General features: G+C 44.4%; 1 protein-coding gene across 2 annotated transcripts; it reads left to right on the top strand.

Moving 5' to 3' along the window:
• Positions 1-3,046: 3,046 nt before the first annotated feature.
• On the top strand, positions 3,047-21,741 carry LOC101160655 (carbohydrate sulfotransferase 11). 2 transcript variants are annotated; one of them, XM_078949961.1, is made up of 5 exons: positions 3,047-3,850; positions 10,564-10,688; positions 13,068-13,144; positions 15,299-15,460; positions 18,858-21,741. In XM_078949961.1, exons 2-5 carry the CDS (start codon positions 10,658-10,660, stop codon positions 19,539-19,541), a joined length of 954 nt encoding a protein of 317 aa, XP_078806087.1. In that variant the 5' UTR covers positions 3,047-3,850; positions 10,564-10,657; the 3' UTR covers positions 19,542-21,741. The 2 variants fall into 2 exon arrangements, with proteins under 2 accessions (XP_078806087.1, XP_004070315.1); XM_004070267.5 differs by lacking the exon at positions 10,564-10,688.
• The last annotated feature ends 922 nt before the right edge of the window (positions 21,742-22,663 follow it).

The following is a 22,663-nucleotide window of genomic DNA, read 5'->3' as shown; positions in this document are numbered from 1 at the left end:
ATTAAATCTTGCAACAAGATTTTGTCTGGCTATGAGCTAATAAAGCCAGAAAAAAACTGACTTTTATAGGCAGTTCCCACAGCTGTATGTAGTTTATGGGCTGGTGATGATACTCCAAATCACTCGACTGAAGTCAACTTGTGACAGGTAGAGATTAAAATCTACCCCATGGGTGGTCAGGAAACCATTTACTGGCGAAAGTTATGTAGTTTAAGCTAACATCGTCCCAACAACCACATAATTAGACAGGCCAGCGCCATCTAAGACTCTCTCATTCGCACGTCTGAGACCTCTGTCAAGTGCCTCCAAGAAAGCCCAGATGGCAGTGTGTGATGTTGGCCCAATGATGGGCATGTGTATAATTATGGCATTCTCAGATTTGGCTGCGTGAGTGGCTGCATTGCAAATAGGCTGACATGAGCACAATTTCAGTCCCTGACTTAAGTCATGTTAAATCTGCTGCACAAGTCTGCCTTTCAGACTGCAGACGGCACCAAATCCAGGAAAATTGGTATTATGTACCAGGGTTGGAGATATGAGTAGTTCAGACTTGAGTCACCCCTTAATTTGCACTTGCAAAGAATTTAAGTTTAACTTGAGTTCCCATACTTAAAATTTGCTCTGTGCTTGAGGTTTGTTAGTCATAAATAATTAATTGTAACAAATTCTCCATTGGTTGGTTGTAAATTTTACCACAATTATTTAATCGCGATCCAGACCATTTAGTGACCATAATCAATGTGTGACTGGTGCAATGATTAGACACAGGATTTCACTTGGACTATCAGACAACTGAGTCCCAACACATTTCCCAAACTTTGAAATTTGCTGGAAACGTATGTTTCCAGAAAATGAAAATGGATAAGTTGCACAAAAACGATGCTCTGATTTTCAAAATAAATATGAGCAGACTTACTCCTGTTTTAAAGTGTGTTGCCCTAACCCTGACTTAAAAAAAATTCAGCAAACCTTTCGAGGAAACGTTGTGGAAGATATTTTAAAACTTTGTCATTTTTCTGTATGAAATCGGGGAAGAAAAAAAAACATCAGGAATTGACATTTTTTATTTATGTTTTGTTAATATTCATTCATTTTGAATAATATATCATTTGATGGCTATTGGAACCTTTTGTGACCACTAAGAGTGGGAACCATTTGAGTTTCTCCAATGACAGCAATATACAAGCAGCACAGCCTGAGAGAGGGCGGCTGAAATTTAAGGTATGGCAAGCCACAAGAGGCAAAATTCAGCACAAAAAAAAAAAGTCCTTTAAAAAAAGACTGTCAATGAACATCCAGTATCTAATGCAACTTTTTTTGAGCGAAAGTGCAGCATTCTTTCAATTTCAAAGTCATATTTATATAAGGCTGCCGTGTCAAACTCCAGGGCCAAAATTCAAAGCATGCCAAAGGTCAAGGGATGAACAAGATAAACTTTTGTTTAACACACTAAAACTACACTTTTTAAAAATGTGTTGTTTTAGACTATTCATTTTTAAGGAAACCGAGATTTGACTTTTTCATATAGTTAGATAGATCTTTATTTCTCATTCTCATGCATACAAATAAAGCTCTCTGCACTATTGCGCTTCTGTTGTTAGGAGTTAAGTCAGTCCCCCTGTCTTTCTCAAAGCACAGATGTTAAAATGGCAGCAACCCAAGAAAACACTAATGCACATGGCGTGAAAAGCGCCCTCTACCCCCATAACTTCTGCTAATTGCCTCTGTGTAGCCTTCAGTTTAAACTGATGAAGCAGGGGGAAAAAACGGTAAGATTAATCTGCTGGACTTACAGCCGCAGCAGAATGTTTAATAAAAAATGCTGATTTGGAGACAGCGGTGTCATTAAACACTGATGCTACGATGCTAAAGGCTTTGATACTATCATGCTATGTAAACCGGCTGCTCCATGTGCCCCTGTAGGTACCATAACCATTCGGCCTGCAACAACCGTTCGGGTCCTTAGACCAGTGCTGACATCACATTATGTGATTGGTTGTCCGTTGGTCTGATGACGTGTCAGATAGTGATTGGTCTGGACAAATTACTACACAAACATAAAAGAAGATATTATGCGGTCCGTTGTAAACAAGCAGAGCTTGTGCGTTTGCAGCCGAACGGACTGCGGTCCGAACCCTTCTCCGGACCGCACACTCTAACAAAGCACCTTCCCTGCCTGCGAACACGAAGCTACGAGACTCCAGCTGCTCTGATCTGAGACACAGTTCGCTTGTGTGGAGCAGTAGGTTCAGTCTAACGGCCACAGATCTTTTTACAAAGTGGGTTGTGGCAAAATCTCTCTACAAACACTACAAAGACCAATGTCGGACACAACTTATGAGGGAAAAAAACTTAAAATTGAAATATGTAGAGCCCGAGCAGATCTCCACGCTACGTAGTTTGTCCAAGTGGTGATACCATAGTGTGACGTCATCCTCAGTTGACAGGACCCCGAACGGTTATTGCAGGCCGAATGGTTATGGTACCTACACCGCCTTCATGTAATCACGGACCGGTTTAAAGTCGGACTATATTTTCGTGGAGTGGACTTTAAAACATGGTGGATAATTGCAACAAAATAACATTTTTAAAATTTTTTATTTATTAATATAATAAGAGGCACTTTAGACGTTTTTATCTACCAGCCAACTTGTTTGGTAGATCAAAAGAACAGATTTTGTCACTGGGGTGTTGACTTCATCAAACCACACATAGCAAAATCTGTTTCAAGGCCGTTGCTACCAAAAATGCTCTGCCGAGTGTGTTCTAGTATTTCTCTTTATGAGATGCTCAAGCTAGCAGTAGCTTACAAAACATTTTTTCAAGACATATTTTCAGTAGTTTCACACTTTTGATGCCTTCAGCGTGACTCCATCCCAAAGAGGCCCAGACTTCCTTCAGCTACTCTAACTATATGTAAGTGTACATGTGTATACATATAAATGTATATAATGTATATGGGTGTGTTTAGAAGTACTCCATATTTGTTTTATTAAATATAAATACTGAAGATTAAAAAATTGTAAGCTTGTGTTTTGTCCTTTTTTTTCTTCTCTTTTTTCTCCTTTTTAATGATTCTAAAATCGTTACACGATCCGAACCCTGAATTTTGGGGTGAATTTTGCCCCCCCACTGTGTAGGCCAACATTTGTTTAGGAAATCACAATATTAACTAGTTTATTCTCGTTAAAAATGTCTCTGCCCCTACATTGGTCTCACAATAATATCGAGGCACAAATGTAAATATAAATCAAATATATGTCATATAAACGTGTGTGGAAAATTTCGGCTACAATGGCTTGCCATACTCGGTGACGTCACAGCAGCGTCCGTCCTTGTTCGGAAAGAAAAAGTTTGTTTAGCTTCAGCAAACTTCACTCCGTCGGTGCGGGAAACGATGAGAGGAGATCGGACGGAGCTGGTGGTGGCTGCCTTTTCGGTTCGCCTCTGAAATCGGTTTTTATTTTATTAAATTAATGTCAATTTTAGGTTCCTGTCTTGACTATTTTAGAGGAGCACCGCTGTTTAAAAGAAAAAAAAGGAGCCTGAGCGACCGGTTGTTGTGGACGGAATCACCGCCGCCGCCTAGCCGTTGGTCCCCTTAGTCAGCAGCGCTGGACGTTTTTCCGGTAAATTCTTATTCCTGCGTCGTCATCCTCCTCACCATGTTGGTCGTATGTCCGAAGTCCTCGCGGCCTCCCCGCGCATGAGCGGCGGCGCGGGAGCCGTCGGGGCTCGGAGCCGGCGGGCTTCAGGATGAGGATGCCCAGAGGAGGACGCCTGCTGCTGGCCACGAGCGCGGGCTCGCTCTTCGTCCTCGTGCTGTACTTTCAGAGCATCACCAAACCAGGTAAGGATGTGGTCCAGGGACGATATTATTTTTACGACACTTCTCTGGCGGTTTTCCTCGCCTTTGGGTTAATACGAAAAGCTTAATACAGTTGGAGGATTTTCAAAGTAAAAGCCTTTTGAGAGGGAGCCGTTTGAAGGAGCCACAGAGCAGCACCTGTGTAACACGTGATGAAAGGTGAATGAGATGATGCATGAATAAGCCCACTGTGAAGAGAGGAATGTTTTCACAGCACCCCCTGCATTCCTATGCGCCCCCCTCCATCCCTGCCTGGACACCAGAAGCCCCCATCCACACGATGTTCAGAGTACTGAGGGGGAAAATGGGCAAAATAAGGTGAAAAAGACCCCAGAGGTTATTACATTTAACGCTTGTGGTTTAAAATAACAGATCCAGATAGCCCGGACGGAGACGGGGGGGGGGGGGGGGGGGGGGGGGGGGGGTCTTCTAGTTTCTACTCATCTGTCAGCATGTGGGTTGGTCCACAGTGAATCCTCTTTAATTCCCGTCATTATTTGGAGTATTTACAAGGCAGCAGCAGCAGAAGTGTGCGGCGGCCAAACGGCCTAAATTGTTCCCAGAGCGCCCTTCATTTTCAGAAAAGCCATAAACCACCTTTTATAGTCGGTACAAGCTGACACACGAACCACATGTTGCTGAACATACAAGCCCCCCCCCCCCCCCCCCAACCACACACACACAGAAACTGCCTGATCTGTTGGGGCTTGTCGGCTTTAGAGGCGCAGCAGTAGCAATGAAAGCCACATGTGAAGCCGGCTGGAGCCACATTAGACGGGACTAATTCCCAGGATGTCAGCAAAGCTCAGCCCCTCTGAAATTATTCTCTTCCCCCAAAGTGGATTTAAACAGCAGCAACAGTCGGATGGGTGTGTTTGTGATCACAGCCGTTCCCTCCTTCAACCTCCCAGTCGTCTTTCGGTTTATTCAGGGGTGAGACGCAGCAGAAGAAGGTAGCTGTTATAGCCCTTCTGCTTTTTGCTTTTAAAGTTCTCTCCAGGTTTTTCTTCCTGCATTATCTCGTAATCCCGATGACCTGACATCCCAGGCTCCGTCCGAATTCCCTCCCCAACCCAGAACTACTAAAAAACGACACAGTGCGGCTCTTTGTAGTGCCCTAAATTTTATAAGCAATTGGGACACCATGCTCACATCTTTCTTTATTTTATTTATTTATGTATTTTTAACAAATATGACGTCATAGAATTCACAAAGTTGAGTGTTTTGTGACGATTATTTATCAGTCCATTTTCCCCTGAAGATAAAAACGTTGATGGTTTATTAAAAAAAAACAATTTAAATTTTTTCTTTCGCTAAAAAATGTTCTGACGGGATGCATTGTGGTCTATATTCGCGGATCTAGTGAGCATCGATGGACACTGGTTTTTTGCGGAGACTTTTGGGAAATTTCCATTTTGGATTTTGGAATTCAGACAGCAATACAAAAAGGGCAAAGGAATTCGGACACAACCCCAGATTCTCTTTTTTTGGGGGGGGGTCATAATTTCCAGTGTCACCCTCAGCGATGTGAGGCTTTTATTTGTTAGCCGTCTACACTTTAAATGACTTTTTAAACTTATTAGCTGATACCCAGTTTAAAAAAAAGAGAAATAAATAACATTTCAAACTGTTTCCAGTGGTCTTTTCATCCCAATTGTGCATTTTTAGCCAAAATCCTAAAACCTGTTGTTTTCTAGGACATAGTTTCTGCAGAGCAGCAGGGCTTTATTAGAAATCGACCTCTAAATTGTTGGCGGGACTGTTGACATGGAGCAATCCCACCCCCTCTTTCCCTTTCACGTTAGTGGGAGGTCTCTGTTTTCCACGCACTCCCACTAGCTGACAGCCCCTCCCACCTCCGACCTAACATTACCGGTGCAACGAAAATGGCGAGCAAAAGTGGAGATTTCCAGCCGAACAGTTCTTATCCAGATTCCAGCTCAGACCAGGAAAACAAAGACGTTCATGGATCTGAAGGGGTTTTAAAAACTGGAGTGGGTCTTAAATACTAGTTATGAATACTGATAGGGTTTGGGGTTGGGAGGGGCTGGTGCTCAGAGAGCCGGTTTTTAGAGGAATACTATAAATGCGAAAACGGAGCAAAATATCGCTTTGGGATTGTTTATAGTGAGGAAGGAACATTAGAAAACACTTAAAAGCTCAGAGTAGATTTTGCGTGGCATGGTGAATACTTGTATAGCGCTTTTCTACCTTCCTCGAAGTCCCAAAGCACTTTACAGGCACAGACCCGTCCACACCCACTGGTGGCCGCTCCGCTGCCGAACTCAGGCGCCAACCTTCCACCAGAGGCACGGTGGGGTTCAGTGTCTTGCCCAAGGACAGTTTGACGTGGAAATCGAACCCGCAATAGTCCGATCGGACCTCGACCGCCCTACCACTGCACCACGGCCGCCCATGGTCCTTCTAATTTATCATTATCGCAATATCAAGCTGTGCAATACGCACATCACAGAAGGCGGTGAAAATTGCTGTTAAATGGAAATAAAAATGCGCTAAAACAAGCTTGAAGTACCCATCATGCATTTGACCAATTGGATGGGCTCCTTAACATAATTGACCAATCAGAAGGAACCCTTTTATGTAGACAAGGGTCATTTGGAGTTTCATTTAAATGATGTTGACTCTTATTTTAATTAAACTGTTGCAGTGAAATAGAAATGACGTATTAAGTAGTTTTGCTATTTGTTCATGTACCACAGGTTATGTCGTCATGGTGATATTGATTCTAATATTGCAAGTTTTCCTCACATCGTGCAGCCCTAATGATACATCCAGGTCCAAAAACGTCACAAAATAAAGACAATTCTGAAAAAATATAAGTATTGCCAAAAAAAGAAATCCGGGTTTGAATGGAATGTCTTCATTGAGTGAATATAGTAAATGAAGAATCTGCCCACAATTTTAGATTCTTAAACTTTTTTCAAATGTCTGGTCTACTTTCCATCCCGTTCGTGGTCTGGAAGATGCGTTGGGTAACGGTGGAGACAAATGACTCGTGGTTGACCATCAGAAATGTCCAGCAGAACCGTTTCCACACGGTCAGAGACGTCCTGGGAACATTTGTTCAGACTGAGACTGAAGACCTTTTTCTGTCACAGCAACAAACGGGTCCAGAAAATCTGATTGTATGAGAGGAGAGGAATTTCTGTTTTTTTTGCCAGGCTGCTAAAAGCAGCAGCGAGTTGGAAGTGCCCGATAATGAGAAAGTGCTGAAGAAACCAAATTATGGACTTGAGTCAGAGAGGAGCGGGTTCCTGTGAGGTAAAGAACAGCAGGGATGTCTCATGGACCCATCAGACAGGTTCATCACAGCAAACCGAGCCCTTATGTTCCCAGGAAACCTTTTTCTACCGTATCAAAGTGACTCATCTTCTCTACTCTGAGGTCTAAAGATATGTGCACGCTCCGTCTGACTGAAGGTGCAGCAGACGAAAGCTGAGTTTCTGTGAATTAGTCACAACCTCCCCTACGACTTCCCAAACATGACACAAATAGAATCTCTTTCGGTCCATTCATTGTTGAACTAATGGGGACCAAATGGTAGTTTCATTTTCTGGTTTAAGTGTGGCTGCTTTGTTCCGTTGCGCTGATGAAACTTCAGCGGTGGAACCGCCACATTTGACAAACTGCTTCCTGATGGCTGGCTTTTAGAGTAGTGGGAAGTAAATCTGCCTAGTGTTAGGTCTGTTGTAAATCTGATAAAACCTGGTTGTGTGTGTGTTCTTCCAAACTGTCGCTAAACACAGGACCACTTTCTGGTGAGACTGTAGGAAGTCCGTCTCTTAGATTGGCCTCGTTTTGTACAATATCTTTGAGGCGCATATTAGCGCATTGCTTTCTAAAACAAGTCCAATTCTGGACAGGAAGTGGGGAGCGTGTTATTGTTGTGCGTCCATTGTGTTGCTTCCTGGAGCAACACCCTGGGGAGCAGCACTCTGTAAGTGAGAACAGTGTGGTAGATAACATGAAAGGAGTTGTAATATTAGCAGAATAATTCTTCCATGATGGCTTTTAATAAATCGTGCACATTGTTCAGCTGTTGGACTGATGTACACAGCGGGTCTTCATGGACGATTGTGGCGTTTGGGTCAGGTGATGGTTGTGGTGACCGGGTCTCCACAGGAGTTCACCTGAGACCCCAAGTGGAAAAACATTATCAGAACAACATGAAACGGGGCAAGAAATGTGAGAGATGTCGGTGAGAGTTCTCACTTATCTAGACGCCGTCTTGAAGTTGAGTCGTGGCATCTAGACCTAAAATTTTCTTTGTTTTCACGTTTTTTTCCATTTGTCCAAGGGGCGTCATCTGAGTGGTAACAGGTTCAAGCCCCACATACTCCTGATGGATACCAGGGATGCAACACTTTTAGGTTAAAATGTAACCATTTGTTCCACCATTGAACCAGATGGTGAGGAAAGTAAATCGCTGGATCCCTACAGTTTACCAGGAGAGGCGTGTCAAACACGTGCATAGGAGGCATTTATTTTTTTATTACGAAACGTTACGCCAGGCTTAGTAGAAGCTGACTGAAAGGTTTTCTTCATTGTTGCTTTTTAGCAAATTAAAAAAAAAAAACCTTTCAGAGTTTTTAGTTTTCTGGGAATCCAAAGCAAAGCGTGACCCAAACATTGAGCTTTGAACTGAATTGTGGGAAAAGTGAATCGTTGCATCCCTAGTGGGCACCTACATTCTTTCCATTGAATAGCGTCCTTCAGGTTGAGAAAAGTACGAGTGTTTTGCTCGGTTACGATCACGGTCAAAATCTGAACCCCAACGTTTCGGGCGAGTCTCTGCGAAAAGCTTTGAACTCTGAAGTTTTTCCGACTTCCTTTCCCTGCTGTCGTCTGGGTTTGCTGAGGAGCTTCCCATCTTGACTGTCAAAGAGTTCCTATAGATGCGCCGTGCTGCGACATTTCACTAGATCAGACATGTGTTCCATCTAAAGATGACAAGACTTTGTTGATCCCAACCTGTGAAAGTTTCAGCAGCGGCTTTAGTTTGTACAACAAACGGTTGGAATTTACTAAATCTACAATACAAAGTACTGAAAAATACACTACTACATCATCAACAATAGTAATGCAGCTTATGTTTTATGTCGCCGTGGCAGTGAAGGGGCCTTAGCTGCTTGGAAAAGGCGCTCCGCCGTCTGTCCAATAATGGATGGCGAGCGTGATCAGGATGCGTTCAATGTCGTCCTGTTCATCACTGCTTCAAATGAGTAAACGGGTCATGGAGTCAGAAATGGACCAAACATGGAGGAAACCAAAAAAGGAAGTATTGGTTATTGCAACATAAGAAAACTGATCACGCTCTGGTCGTGTGACGATGATGTGACCGGTAAGGAAAGTGACTCGCTGTCCGTTCCAAAGGCTTTGGCATCAACAGAACACGCCGCCGCCGCCATGACTTGGTTTCTTAAAGCTGGATGGTTGTTACAATTGGAAGATTTATTTGTTTATAATTTAATACATTATTTGCTTTATCATACAACCCTGTTTTCTAACAAAGCCAAGTCGTACTTTTGTGACAGAGACCAACAGCTGTTGATGTTTGTTTAAATCTTCACTCAGTATTTAGTTTTAATTAGATTAATAGTTGTTTCTAATTTAGCAGTTATTTCAATGGTCTATATTATCCTCATCATTTACTGCCCAGTGCCTTTAAACCAAATGAATTAACTTCAAATGCAGAGTCAAAACACACCTGTAGATGACCTTTTCCCGCTCTTTTTGTCAGTGTGGGCATGTATTTGGACAGAGATGAGCTCTGGGTTTTCTGCCATCGTCCCTTCAGCAGCGCCCCCTTCATCCGAATGAAGCTCGGCCTGAGAGAGAGAATCAGCACATCGACATTTCTTGCCAACGGCTGATGGGTCGGCACAGATCGGCTGGTTTGCTCTCAGCAGCCGTCTTCAGACACAAGGCGGTGGCGCTGAGGTCGCCGGGCTGCGACCCCGGGGCAGGCCCGCCCGCAGAACTCTTCTTTTGCTCGTGTTTGGCTCGATTGCAGGATGTCCAACAAGACGCTCTGCCAGCAGGAACCCCAGCTTTGCCTGCTGGGTCGGGGTCGCTGCCGTAATCCCACATGTGCCGATCCAATCTGACTTTAATTTAGAACGGAGGAAAGCGCCATTGTTTTCCTTTTTTAATGATTGTTCCGTCTGCACAAACAAAGAAGAGGACTTAAACACATTCATGTCAGCATTTCAGCTTTCATGCACGTCTGCAAAAGAGCTTTTAAAAAAAGGCTGTTTTGGAACAAAAGAACGCTGTGATGCCCCACAGCCCCAAACGCCACACGCTACACCTGCAGTCCATCTGTTTGGTTGGTTGGGCTCCAGTAAAAGTCCATCAAACCGATGAATGTTGTCGTCCCTTTTAGCAAAGAAGCATCTTTTCTGTTGGTTTAGAGAAAACCTTCCTGAGCTGCAAACAGGTTCCTTCAGGTTCCTGCTTCAACTTTTGCAGCTCCAAACTTTTTCCTGGAAATGAACAATTTTAAAAAATACAAGCTTGAAATTGCAAATCCCCTTCTGTTCCTTTTTTTCTGAATGCAGCTGCAAACTACAAGCTGGACAGCTTTCTGTCTTAAAGCATGAAGATGGTGGCCAAACCAAAGTCGCAGACAAAACTGCGATATTTAGATTTTTCAGAAATGTGGCCTCTTTCAGAGACACGGTTGGCCTCTTGTTGGACCTACAGCAGATACAGCGACGTTGAAAATGTGGATCAACCTTCAGGATCTTCAGAACCTTCCAGCTGCAGATGTTCCCGTCTGTGTCCAACCCAACAGCAGGTTCAGGCTTCTCTGTTTATTACAGCTCTTATTAGTCTCTAGTCTGCAGTGGACTGGAAAATTCTTCTTTTTGATTCAAAATAATCCAGTTTATGTTGGGATTAAGACACTTTAAATCTGGAATCCTTTGCGGTTTATCAGAAAAACAAACCCCTTAAAACAATGTTGGGGTTGGTAGATCTCACTCTTTAAATCCAACCAAGCCAGTCGGATCCGGTGCGTCTCTGTTTTTTTTATGATCACTCTTCTGAATATTCATCTGAACTCTGGGGTTTCTGTGAAAACCCGCTCAGGACTCCACACTGGTTTTTTTGAACTGCTGGATTTGCATGTTTTAAGATCAACAGATTTCTGCCGTCCTCTCTTCCTGCCTGAATTTCTTTTCTTATTTTCTTTTTCCGTCACTTTCAGTTCTGCAGAGTCTTTAATCAGCACAGATCTGGGATTGTTCGTTTAGACGTGAAGAAGACCTGGACGTCTCCTAAGCAGAGCGGATATTTACCTTCCATCCTCATCACGATTAGAGTCGGTTTCAAGAAGAAAGGAAACTCATTTAGCTCAGAGATTGGCCTGATACACAGAGGAAGACATTTTTCATCTTTGCTAGATGAATCAGTCTTTCTCTCGACATGACGTGACCGACCCTTCCTCGTTGGTCTGAAGCCGACCTGAGCTTCTGCTCAGACCAGCGGAGCCGCTTCGGCTCTTCTTGGTGTCTGTGATGTCACTTCCTGCCTCTCAGAGGAAGTGTCGATTTGGGGTTTAGTCACGAAACACATCGTTGTGGTTTCCGCTCTTCAGAACCCGCTCGTTTTCTTCCGTTTCTGCTTTTCCGCTCACGTGGAAATCATGTGAAGAAAAAACGTGGCGTCTTCATCTTCAATCTGCAACTTTCTGCAGCCTAACCCAAAACATCTTGAAAGGTTGTTTTTTTTTCTTTCTAATCAGTGACGGGGCATTTTGCTGCTCAGAGGCAGAATATTTCTGATGTTTTACAGAGAAAGTAAAGGTTTGGAAATGGTTATTTACCAGGACCAGCAAAGGGAGCCACCCATCACCCCTAATGATCTGGAAAGTCAACCCTGAGGCTCCAGAAAACCCCAAACGCTTTAACTTTCATCTGATCGTGGTCATGAGGGACGCTGTTTGATGGCGAGCTGCAGTCCTCATGTGGGTGGAGCCATCTTTAACCTGCTTGCATTTATGGAAAGGCTGAGCATCGGGATGGGGGCTGATGCGGGAAGACGAGGACGGTCGGGACTCGTTCTGCCTGTTTGCTTCATTTTTGCTGAGTCACTGTTACTGAAGTTCTGCTATTTTCTGATTCAGGCTTCCTCAAAACAGAAAAAAAGGAAGCAGAAATGATTTAAAGCTGGGTTTTTATCTAGAAAACGGTCGTCTGTCTTTACTACAGCTGAGGTTTGTCTGGACTAGGCCTGCAAAAGAAATCCAGAATTTAGCGTTATCGCCATATCAATCTGTGCAGCATTCATGTTGCAATAGTCGACGAAAATTGCAATAAATGTTAATCATAAATGTGCTAAAGCAATCTTATGGCAGCTTGAAGTATTAAATGAATCCATTTATGCATTTGACCAATCGGATGGAGTCTTTCCATTCGCTTATTTATTGATCCATTTTGGAGCCTTTGATGTTAGATGGAGACGAGCCTCATTTACAGTAGAATTTAAGGGACGTTGACTCTGATTTAAATGAAACTGTTGCAGTGAAATGCAAATGAGGCTTTTAGTTTTTCATGTGTTACAACCCATATCGTCATGGCAACATTGATCACCAATATCGCAAATCTCGGGTTTTCCTCATATGGGCCGTCCTAATCTGGACACAAAGATTAAAGGTGGACAGAAGCTGTACAGGTGCATTCTGGGAGTCCAGACCCGCTTCCAGACGGCAATCTCTTTTTTTTTTCTTCCCTGTTTTTGTCCGTGTCGTTGTTTGGAGTTTTTTTCTGTCAGACAATAAAGACGTGGAGATGCAAAGAACCCCCCCCCCCCCCCCCCCCCCCCCCCGGCATTGTTTGAACACACATGGAAAAGAAATTATTGAGAAAACACAAACAAACAGACAGAAATATCTCTACAGCTGAAAGCTGCAGTATTAATAGCTGCAGACTATTTAGATGTTTGAGACAGAAATCCTGGACTCATCTGTAATCTGGAACTTTAAACCCAGTTGTCATCGATGAGGCTTCTTCTATTTTTGTGTTTTCCATCTTTGCTTTGCATGTTGTGGTCACATTTGCAATCCCATAATATGAGGTGCTGTGAATGTGTCTTTGAGCTGAGGAAAACGTGAAGCCAGAGCAGAAAGGACACCTTCTACAGCGTCCAACAGCATCGGCTGCTTGTCTGTTTGCAGAACTTTCCCTGGGGAGTGAGGAAGTTCCCGGGAAAAGCAGGAGAAGTCCGCTGCAGACGCTCTACAACGGCGAGCAGGTGAGGAGGAAGAGCGAGCGGGAGGAACTCCTCCTCATCATCAGGATGGACAAGAAATCGCCTCGATATTCTGCTATAAAAAGCTCCCAAAAAAAAAAAAAAAAATTCATTTGTTGGTCGCCTTACAGCAGATGACTCTCAAAGATAAACATAATACCAAGAATACAAAAAATGAAAATGCAAAATAAAAGAGAAAAGTTAAAATACAATCTATGGCTACGTTCACACTGCAGGGCTTAATGCTCAATTCGGATTTTTTTCAAAAAATCCGAATTGTTTGCTAGACCGTTCACATTTCCAAGTAAATCCGAACTTTTGTGATCTCCAGTGTGACCGTGACACGACCCAAACGAGACCCGCATGCGCAGAAGCCAGAAGAATACTCAACGGTGAACGACGTCACTTGTTGTTTGAGGAGCAAACGTTAACATGGATGTCAACAACAGTGTTGTCAAAAGCGGAGCTCTTTTTGTAATATTAAATTTATTTTCATGAAGGAGCAGCACAATTACAATCTTCTCATTTTAAGAAGGCATTGGAGTCGGGATCGTCTGTACCCACTGTAGTGGAATAGGAATGTGTATGTGTTGGGCCCGCGCGCCCGCGTGTGTGTGCAAGCGGGTGCCGCGATAGAGAATGGGGGGGGGGGGGGCAGTGTGTGCGCGCATTCATGTTGTGTGTTACGGAGGACGGTAATAAAAGAAGGTTTCCCCCCAAATAAATGCTATGGACTCTTTATTAACCCGTTCTGGAGAATCTAAGGATTAGAACAGAACAGAACAGGGAGGAGGAGGAGGATCGCCTCGGGTCCCCCGCACTTCTGAGCACGGTGGGAAAGGAGAAAGAAAAAAAAAGTTATCGCGGGAAAGGTTCAACACCACGCTCTGCCATTTAGCTGGAATTTTTTTCAAAAACCGTCCAGTTGCGATAAGAGCCCTGGAGTTTGGCCTGAATAGAGCGATCAGCCCAAATATTAATCCAATCAGTGACCTCCCTTCCCTTCCACTGACTGATCTCAGCAGCATCGTCCACCATGGTTAATGTTTATGTTCTCGTTCCCGCCTACTTCAACGCAAAATGATGACGTTTGTTGCGTGTCGATGACGTACAGTTCGGAATCAAGTCGCCTGGCCGGTCAGACGGCGGTCGCAATTGAAAAGAACGGCTTCAATTCGGAATCAGGACGGCAAACCCACGGGGCCTGGGTCGCAATTGAAAAGATCGGATCTGTGTCATTCAGACTGTCATGAAAAGATCGGAATTGGGCCGCTTAGGGGCAAAAAATTCGGAATTGGGTCGTTTCAGCCTGCAGTGTGAACGTAGCCTATGTTAGTAATTACAATCAATGGATGAGAGTTTGAGTATTTCAGATGAAATTGGGGAGGGACTCCGTACTGCTGAGTTTGGGAGGGGGCGTGGCGTTCTGGCGTGGCGTTCTGTCCGTCTGCGGACCGACCGCCTGCAGAAAGGCATTCAGCTCCTCCTGGTGTTTAGGCTGACGGCTGTACGCCTTCAGGAAAAAAGACCAGTTTTATGAAGAAATAGAGAAAAATATCAAATAAATATAAACACAGAAATAAACCAAAACAACAAACATTGAGCCTTAAGTCGAGGAAATAAACTTCCTTCCTGTCTTGAGATCAATCCTGAGGAAAATGTAGAATTTTAAAATTTTTATGAGACTATAGTCTGCAGTCAGTCATCAGAATTTGAAAACTGCAATTGAAGAAAAAGAAAAAACCTTGTCTAAACCTTCAAAGAAAAACCCTCTTTTTAAATTCTGTTAGTCAAATGAAACGATTAAAACTCAAACTTGTATTCTTTCCTTTAGTTTGTCTCTGTATGTAAAAACACACTGAAGCTAAACTTAGAAATGTAGATGCAAATGGTTCCAGATCCGTCCTTTAAATTATATCAAAGCTGACGTTTCTGAGTCATCAGAGATGGTTTTGATTGGCAGATGAAGGGTTACTGCCTTAAGGTTTATGCCAGAGATGATTGGATGTCAGGATTCTGAAATGTTTATGCGGATCCATAATTCTCCTGTTGGACGGATCGGGAACGACGCGTGGAACACACCTGCAGCTGCACCTGCAGCTCCAGCGGGCTCTGCTGCCTTTCTGACGGTTTGCTCTTCTGCGTCCTGACGAGCAGCTGGAGCTGTCGGAGGAGCAGCGCTCGCTCCAGGACCGCAGGGAGCTGCTGGAGGAGGCGTGTCTGAGCCACACCAAGAAACGCCGCGTCCTCTCGCCCAAGGACCTGAAGCACCTCATCGTGGACGACAAACACGGCCTCATCTACTGCTACGTGCCAAAGGTGGGTCTCCCTGGTGGGTGGGGGGGTGTGGCCTAATGTCCTAAAAGAACGGAAGGTGTCGAGGATTAGAACCACAATAAAACACAATAAAATAAAATAAAACATGATTTTTCTAAGTGATTATAGAAATATTTATGGTTTAGCAGATAAATCTGTCTTTTGATGTCATATAAATGTGATGATATGTTTAAGAATTCATATGGAATTTAAATTTTCACTACTGAACTCTGATATTTCGGAATATTGATGCTTTTATGGAGCAGCTTTCAAATATGAATGAAAAATGTGAATGCTTGCTGGTGTCCAGCAGAAACCTGCAATCAGCTGCTTCTGTCCTCGCCTCGCCTCACCTCCATCCTCCTGTAGCCATCTTTGGCTCCTCCCCGTCACGCTGGCACATTTGCTTCAGTTGAGACGCTTCTCTTTTCTGGTTCCTCTCTGACTGTAGCAGAAAACCGTCAGTCAGTACGCCGTGCCTCAAGGAAATCCCATTTTAGCGCAGGAAGTTGGTTTCTAGTTTTTAATTTTTATTTTTCCCAGCGAGTTGCTGAAAGGAAAGTTGATGTCTGGTTGTTAGGATCGCTGAGCTAATCGGGGGAAAGCAAAACCCAACTCGCTCCACAGAAAGTGTTTTTTAGAATCAAAGCATCGAATAAAATGACGGAAATTTAAATAAAACCGGAAATTAGGAAAACTGTGTCAAAAAACGTTAAGCTATCAAAAAAAAAGAAACCCTGGAGAAAAAAAAGATTTCCTCCAGGGTTAAAGGCTCTCGTCTGAAAACTTCCCTTCAACCTCCAGTCTGTTTGGAGGATCTACAACTTCTAGAACTTTTCCAATGGGACGGTCCAGACCAGACCATTTTCTGAGCACATCCCTGTTATCAGCAGAACCCTCCTGATCCAGGTAACCCATGAGGGGGAGGGGCAGAATCTCTGAGAAACCATTGAGGGTTGACCCACCATTTAGGTCTGTTAGGAAACCATTTTATAAAAAGTTGGTGTCAGTGGTTCTGGCCCAAAAGAATCCAAACACATTTTCTGAGGAGCCTCCAGGCAGAAACTGCTGTGTGTGACGGTGGAGAGAGAAGAAACCAGAGGCTTTGTGATGTAGAACCAGAGCCTGTAGATCAGGCCTCCAGCAGCAGCTGGACCCAAAAGGATCTGAGAAGTTAGGTGGAGATGTTCTGACTTTTCTTTGGGGGCTTTTAGTCTTTTATGCATCTAGAAATGTATTTTTAAAAATCCTCAGCATTTGTGTTTTCTATCAGGCCTCCAATGTTTTTGTGACTGAATCAGCAGAGACATGGAAACGCTTTTTCCTGTGATTTGGTGAAGGAAACCTGATCAAGAACGCTGAAGAACATCTGAGCCCCCCCCCCCTGGTTACGGCAGGAACACATGCAAAGAAAAAGGAGGGAGGAAATGACCTCAGTGAATGTGTCTTTAGGACGTTTTGATCACATTTCAGCCTCCAAACCGGAAAGGCTCCTGCATTTCACCTCTGATTCTCATCGGATCCTAAAGACAGACTGATGTGGGAATTCCCTCCTGGGGAGTTTGCCAGCCGAACCGGATCAGCAGCAGCTCTCCTTTTGGATCAGAAATGCTGAACTTGTGTTCCAGCCTCTAATAAACCACCGCCTTTGAATTTTTCTGCTGCTGTTTGCTATAAAAGTGGATCTTAATGAGGATCAGTTTGTGCCAGAAACAAAGATGTTCTTCAGCTCTTATGGCTCCTCGGATAAACAGAAAGCAGGTTTTAGTGATCGACTGATGGGCAGCATGTACCCCACGCACGCACACACACGCACGCACGCACCCACACACACACACACACTTTGTTCACATGTATGCAGTCGCAGAATTTCAACACATCTGGCCGATTTTCAGGACTGTTGAGCAACTTGAGCTCCAGAGGAAGACGCTGGTCAAACTGCAGACTTTCTGAGCAGAGATACAGAAGTTCACTGAGATGTTGTCTCGTCTGATGATGAGCTGGAAGGACAACGCTGCAGAAGACTCATCTGACGCGGAGAACAGGCAGGCTTCCTGGAAACTCCACCTAATCGATGATCAAACCCCGAATACTGAGAAGCATAGAGCTCCGCCTCCTACAGATCTGCACTGATTCAGAGATGAGCAGAAAGAAGATTCATTTGAACAACGACCCGATTCATTCTGACCTGAAATAGATCCAGTCATCTTTAGCCAAAAGTTCAACCAGAAATACCTGCTACTGATGCCAGATTCTAGGATTTCTTCAATCAAGTGTAAATGAATTGTGGGTACAAGGAGACAAGAATGAATGTTAAATCCATTGGGTTCCTGAAGCTCAGCCCACTGTTGTTTTTCCACATCAGAACATTCTAGTACACTGGATGGTCACATGACTATTGGATCCATTTTTGCTACATCACGTTACATTACAGTAAACCCTTGTTTTTCGTGGGGGTTACGTTCCAAAAAGAACCCGTGATAGGCAAAAATGCCGTTTTCACTTTATGGTTGACTTTGATCATTTCTTTCTTTTTTTTGCCAATTCTTACCCTTTAAGTTTCATTTTCATTCAGCAATACAGCATCAACTCTGCATTTTCTTCTGGAAGTGCAGCTCCTTCTAGTTCTTAATATATTTCATTTTGAAACTATTTTATAAAAGTATAGGTCGATTCGATTACCAGCCTGCCTCAGACGGATTAATCTGGTTTAATCGTAGGAATAGAAATGGATTCATGGATGAATCGTAACACCCATGCACTTCCACGTAGAGCAGGATCGAGTGACGGCACAACACAGATTATTTACAGTCCTGAAAGACCCACTCAGAGGAAGAAGATGGTGTTTTGGGTGTTTTTCTAATGATGGAGGAGATTTATGAAGAAAATTAAGCTCAAAATCGCATTTCTGACTATTTCTTTATTCAAATTTCTGTGATGAAAAGATTACTGTTTGATCATATCTGTGATGTAGAAAATATGCTGGGCGGGGCCACAAGCTCCCTGCTCCGCTCCATTCTGATGAATCCACTTCCAGACAAACGGATCCATCAACGTCTTTGTTTTCCTGGTCTGAGCTGGAATCTGGATCAGAACTGGACGGATGGACAGCTCCAACAATGCTGCCATTTTTGTTTGACCGCTGACGTTAAGCTGGGGGGGTTAAGCTAGAGGGAGAGTGTGTAAAGTTGAACTGCTGCAGAAGTTATGTCCTAGAACGTAACAGTTTTTAGATTTTTGGCTATAAATGCATCATCATAATCAAAAGATCACTGGGAACAAATTAAAAATGGATTCAAGGATGATCAGAGTTTTCAGGATTTAGAAAACATTTAAGAATGAATGTTCTTTTTTCTTTGTGGACTTTGACTCACGGCTTTTTCGGCTTCTTCATCTGCAGGTGGCCTGCACCAATTGGAAGCGTGTGCTCATGGTCCTGGGAAGCGGCGGCCGCTACACCGACCCGCTCGCCATCCCCGCCAACGAAGCCCACGTTGCAGGAAAGCTGCGGTCCCTGTCCGACCTCTCCCCCGCGGAGATCAACCAGCGCCTGCGCAGCTACCTCAAGTTCATCTTCGTGCGGGAGCCCTTCGAGCGTCTGGTGTCGGCCTACAGGAACAAGTTCACCCGCAGCTACAACACCGCCTTCCACAAACGCTACGGAACCAAGATCGTGCGGCGGCACCGCCAGAACCCCAGCCCTGAAGCTCTGGAGCAAGGGAACGACGTGTCCTTCCGCGAGTTCGTCCAGTACCTGGTGGACCCGCGGACGCAGCGGGACGAGCCCTTCAACGAGCACTGGGAGCGCGTGCACTCCCTGTGCCACCCCTGCCTGATCCACTACGACGTGGTGGGCAAGTACGAGACCCTGGAGACGGACGCCCAGGCCGTGCTCCGGCTGGCCGGCGTGGAGGGGACCGTTCGGTTCCCGACGTCCGGAAAGAGCACCCGGACGGACGGCAACATGGCCGCCCGCTTCTTCAAGCACATCACCCCTCTGTACCAGAGGAAACTCTTCAACCTGTATCGCATGGACTTCCTGCTGTTCAACTACTCCACACCCGAGTATCTCAGGACTCGATGACCGGCAGACGTAGGACACGGTGTGACCTGACGGGTCCGGCAGACGGAGGACACGGTGTGACCTGATGGGTCCCGCAGAACCCAGCTGGGGAAGGCGCTGTGCTCCATGAGGAACTCTCCTTTCAAACCGACGCCTTCTGTGTTTATGAGCAAACCTGGCTTTGGTTGGAGCTGCTGAGCCGCCGCCGCCGCCTTCAGCTCTCCTGCTGTGCTCCGAGTGCAGACGCTCTCCCTCTCCCGAATAATGAGCCATAAATGAAAGTCAGACTTTCAGAGGAGCGGGTTCTCTTCTTGCTGTTGGATGTGAAAGTCCACAGCGCCGCCGCCGTACAGGAAGGCCTCTATTTATGTCCGTCCTATTTATTCCTGGGTTTGAGATTAAGTGCAAATCATTCCTATCAGAGATTTTTGTCTCCCTGAAGGGGCTGCGACGGTCGCTCCCCGCCGCCTGCTGCCATCCCTCATCCGTCGGCGCGTTTGGCTGAACAAACAGCCGCATAGCTGTGGTCGCGGCCTGTTCCAGCCCAGCGCCGCCCCGCTCAGAGCTGCCCTTGTTGGTGGGAGCGGCGGCGCACGAGGGGTTAAAGCAGCTGCACTGCGGCCCCTTGTTCTGCAGACCTGCAGGAATTCATGCAGCTTATTATAGGAACAGAGTTTCTTAATGGCATCTTGTGTCTGAAGGGAAAAATCCCTCAGTTCTGCCTTTTCCAGGTGGAGTTTTACCGTTTAGGAAAAAAACCTTCTTGCTGCTTTTGTTTCAATGAACGCCGTTGGCTTAAATGTTCAAACTGCTGCATTAAACGCATCCAGTTCAGTCTATTTGGCTCCAGCAAAACACATTTCTGCTGAAACGTTTTCCAGACGAACCCATTTCTACAAAAGAGGAGCATTCTGCCTTTAAGTATTGGATGAGGGTGGGGGGGGCAGGAGGGATGAGGGACTCCCATCCCCTAAATCTGACAGCGGCAGAAACAGACACTTTCTTAATTAATGTAGTTTATAATAAAATACAATGTCATTTAAAAAAACCTAAAGATATTCAATTCTGTAAATGTATTCATTCAAATTATTCTTAAATTGTAAACAGACAAAAAAATGCAAAAATGAAAAGATTAAATTATAATCCAGTTCCATAGTATTTCAATTGGAACAAGTCTGTTTTAATAATCCGGAAGTGACCAACAGGTTCAATGGAAGCATTTTCCCGGTCGTTGGCTGTTCTCAATTTAAGGAAAGATTTATGCTGAACGTAGTAAAAACGTCGATAAGATGGAAACCTTTGACCAAAAAAGCAGAAAAAGACCCAAACCGGAGCGTTTAGTCCTCTAAATGTGAGTTTTCAGAGCAGCCAATGGTCTGGTGGCGTCCAGGCCTGGCGCCCTGCATCCTTGTCCCCCCGTCTGATTGGTGGAACACACCTGCTTTGGTTAACAGGTGGGTCTGCGGAAGGATCACTAAAGCCAGATCTAGTTTGATTCCTCTGGGCTTCCGTAGGAACCATTATTGACACAAAAATGAAATAGAAGAACAGCAGAAAAACATGATTAGGCCTCATTAATGTTGTTTCTTTTTTGTCTAGTTTTGTTTTTTCATCATAGCTGCAATAAACAAGCAGGATGGCAGCAGTCTGCAGGGGGGGCTGGGTGGGGCGTTTTCAGATCTGATGTGGTGTTTCAGCTTCTTTGCTGCACCGATGCTCTCTGGGTCGCTTCATTGAAGATCTTTGTCTTTATTCTGTTAAAGGAATCAGTCAGACCTGCAGTTCCACTGAAGCAGCCAAAGTCCAGAAAAACCTCACAGATTCAGTTTCTCTCTTCTGGATTTTCACTGTAAATCCCAAAGAATTCACTTTTGTTGCTGTAAAGATTTTTCTTTCAGTTTTTTTGTCTTAAAATATTTTTTTTTCTTTTCCACGCAGTTCTTCAATGAGTCAACAAAAACCCAAATGATCTTTTACTTCCTGTCTTATTATTCTCTAAAACGGTGCAATAACTGCATGCTTTCCTGGGTTTCCTTTGGGTTTCTCTGCCGATGGTTGATCAGATGTTCTGTTTCTGTCTGAGAGCATTAAAGAGTTGAGCTCAGCTTTGTGGGGGGGGGGGGCTGCTTCTAACTGTGAATGTGATGAACTGAAGTCCACTTGCTGTCTTATTTACTGACTGGTTTCCTTGAAGTTCCAATAAAGCTGAAGCCCAGCAGCAGCAGCAGCCTCCTCTTCATCTTCCTCCTCCTCCGGTGGATTTTCTGCATTTCTGAACTTTTCAGCAAAACTGTCAGACTGAAATGTGTGGAAAATCCACCAAATGAACCCCTTTAGAGTTTGACTTTGTGGTAGTTTTCCTTTTAGTTAAGATCAATCTGAAAAGAGTAATCAGAGAATAATCTTAAAATTCCACTTTTTTTTAAGACCTTTCGAGGGTTAAAAATTAATAAACAGTTCAGTTTGTTGTTTTTAAAATCGTGTGAGACGAACGTGGAAGCAGACGGAGTCACGGGGAAGACAACCGAGCTCCACCGCATCAGTTTGGGCGCACGATGGAGGGCGGAGCAAACTATCTGGACCTGAACCAGCAACCCTCCACCGGCCGCCAAGGAACTGTCCGGCTGCCTCCAACCAGTTTGACGCGGCTTTACAGCAAAAAGACCCAAACAGTCATTTCTATCCAAATGACCGTTTTTGAGCAACTTTAGTTCAAACAAGTGGTTCAAATCTCACCACAAATATCCTCATTTCTGAATCAAAAAAAGTTTGATCTCATTTCTAATCTATGAAATGACATCAGCACTTTAACATTGGGAGTTGGGTCATCTAGACCCACTAGACAGTGCTCTGAACCTTTTTTCTTCAATGATTTGTGATCTTCACTGGTGTCCATGGATTACATGAAATCTTTCCACCTTTATCATAGTAGGGAGAACACGTCAATGGAAGGGTAAGGGTCATTTTGACCCCACAAGATAGCACAAGGGTTAAGCTGCACATGACTGCATCTCTGGTCAATATGAGTTAGTGCTCTGCAGTGTGTGTGTGTGTGTGTGGGGGGGGGGGGGGGGGGGGGCGCAGAACTTTGCACAAAAGGCAGACGTAGAGAGAGAACGGCGCCGCTGACTGTAAGGAAAAAC

Source organism: Oryzias latipes, chromosome 7 (genome assembly GCF_053564925.1).
Source record: "Oryzias latipes strain Hd-rR chromosome 7, Olatipes_Hd-rR_3.1".
Lineage (NCBI taxonomy): Eukaryota > Metazoa > Chordata > Actinopteri > Beloniformes > Adrianichthyidae > Oryzias > Oryzias latipes.
Note: the sequence above shows the minus strand (reverse complement) of the source record. Positions and strands in the feature narration are given on the sequence as shown.